General features: G+C 37.7%; 1 protein-coding gene across 1 annotated transcript in view; it reads right to left on the reverse strand.

Moving 5' to 3' along the window:
- Positions 1–1,026: 1,026 nt before the first annotated feature.
- Positions 1,027–2,413, reverse strand: part of TMEM70 (transmembrane protein 70) — a 3,096-nt gene continuing 1,709 nt past the window's right edge. Inside the window, exon 2 of the mRNA XM_011981986.1 lies at positions 1,027–1,732. Within this exon, the coding sequence (XP_011837376.1) occupies positions 1,266–1,732 (467 nt within the window). The 3' untranslated portion in view covers positions 1,027–1,265. The remainder of the gene's footprint in view (positions 1,733–2,413) is intronic.

Here is a 2,413-nt window from a genome sequence, read left to right on the forward strand (position 1 = left end):
CTCTTGTTCCTAGCTAAAAATCCTTGGCAAGAGTCAATCTCCACTTTACAATGAGGTAAAAAATCTTACAATGGATATTCTTGACAAAGCTAGCATAGAGACAGCAATTTTACACAAGGTATTTTTCACCTACTTAGTAACAGTGGTTTCCTAAACCCATAGGGTGCCACCAAAGGAGGAGTGCACAGCTGGAGAAACAAATTAAGACTACTGAAGACAACACTACTTATCATTTCCCTTATAGCTAACCACCAGTTCAACTGCGCATGAATGTTCTTATGGGCAATCATTCCAGGGGTTAGGCAAAAACCTGTGTTCTGAACCAAAGGAGACTTAAAACTGTTCCCATAATTTGTGAATTTCTTGAAATTTTGGGGTTTAAAAAAAAAAATTTTAACAACTGATAATCTATTTATGAAAATAATCGACTTCAGCATTGCAATGGCTACTTCCATCTCAACTCCTGGCTCAATACTGATGGAAGTAACCTGCTTAACAATCTGAGGACTGTGCAAGTCGGAGTCGCTTGTGGATTCTCAACCGGAAACGATCCCATGTCTTAGAACCTTCACAAGTTTTTCTTGTAGTGATTCTTGGTAGGCATTCAAACTGGTCCTTTCACTGATTCTTTTTCTTTGCTCCTCTGATCAAGTCAGCACACAACTTATCCAGGGATTTTACGTTGCAACTCGTTAGTGATTTGAATTCAGTGAATTGCCACCTCTGACTCCACGGGTGTTTTTCTGGTATCTTTAAAAGCCATGGCTGCTGCAAGGCTTCCTAGCCAGCTTCCTGACAGATTTGGTCCTCAGGCAAAAGCAAAGAGCAGTGAGTCAGGAGCAAGAGCAGGTGGACCACAGCTCCGCACCACCTATGACTGTGTCTTCCTCAAAGAGAAAATGTCTTTTAATGTCAGAAAATATTTATACACTTAGAAAAATCCATATACAAAGAATAAAGTAACTCTCCCATTTGCTACTGACATCAGATCCCCAGTTTAGAGTCAACCACAGTAATACAGAACTCTTATACCAGCATGAACATATTTATTCACATACCTTTTTCTAAAACACGAATGGCAGATACTACGTTTTGGTTTTCAAACATATCTTGTTTTATTATAAATAAACATCATTCTCTGGAAATTAAAAGCTTTGCTAATTCAAATTATTTAACAATCAGTCACTAACAGAATGCAAAAGGCTATTTTATTATTATACATTAAAACGTAAATCACATTTAAGCACGAACATTTAAAAATAGGCTCATTGCTCATCTTTATGCTGTTTCTCTTCACTGGGTTTTTCCATATCCAAAATGAATTCTTCTTTGTCGTAACCCATTAGATGGACAAAGTCTTCACGGTTTGGAAAGAGCACTGGATTAACTAACAGTGATTTTGTTTTAGCATAAAATGTGGTAAACACATGTGTAGCATCTGGAATTTTCACATCATCCTGGTGAAACAATGTACTCGTTTCTGCAAGCAAAGCATTGTAGGTAATGGCTTTATAAGTGTCTGTTGTGGCCTCATGGTACAATCGAATGACATAGCCTTTTGTAATAAAGTGAAGCAGCACTGGGGTGATCAACGTAAAGCTTCCTATGATGCCATAAAATACGATTTGAACAGGCACAGACACACTTTCAAAAAACGCATTATTTTGTGTAAGAAAGTATGGCAGAAATGTAAGGCCAATCAGACTCGTAGAATAAGAGAAACATTTCACACCTAAATGGGAAAAAAAGAGAGAGGATCAATACTTGTAAATTTTATAAAAGAATCAATCTATCCCACTAATTCTTCCATTTTTCTTCTTACTGTATCAGCTCAAGACAACAAAATCAAACTATAAATACCGTGCTTATTATATTCCAACCTCTGTTTTAAGGACTTTACATATTTTGACTTCAATGTCCATGCCACTGACCATTAGAATGCACTGCCTCTCCAGGCAGGAAATCTGCTTTAGGGTTTAAGTGGCCCTACCTCAGTTCCACAATAAAGTAGTTAATATTACTTAAAGATCCTTACTAATACTGTACTACAAAAGTTGATTCAGAGAGCAGATTATCAACAAAACTCTTTATTAACAAGCACTCCAGTATATCTAACATAAAATATTCAAACGTGGTAAATTCTATCAGGCTAAATGCCCAGGATTAAAACAGCAAATCACCAAAGAAATAACACCAGTGGTTAAAAAACACATGGGACTGGCTCATGCCTGTAATCCCAGCACTTTGGGAGGCTGACGTGGTTGGGTCATTTGAGGTTAGAAGTTCAAGACCAGCCTGGCCAACATGGTGAAACTCCATCTCTACTAAAAATACAAAAATTAGCTGGGGATGGTGGCATGTGCCTGTAATCCCAGCTATTCAGGAGGTTGAGGCAGGAGAATTCTTGAACCCA

The sequence above is a fragment of the Mandrillus leucophaeus genome, unplaced genomic scaffold, assembly GCF_000951045.1.
Source record: "Mandrillus leucophaeus isolate KB7577 unplaced genomic scaffold, Mleu.le_1.0 Scaffold233, whole genome shotgun sequence".
NCBI lineage: Eukaryota > Metazoa > Chordata > Mammalia > Primates > Cercopithecidae > Mandrillus > Mandrillus leucophaeus.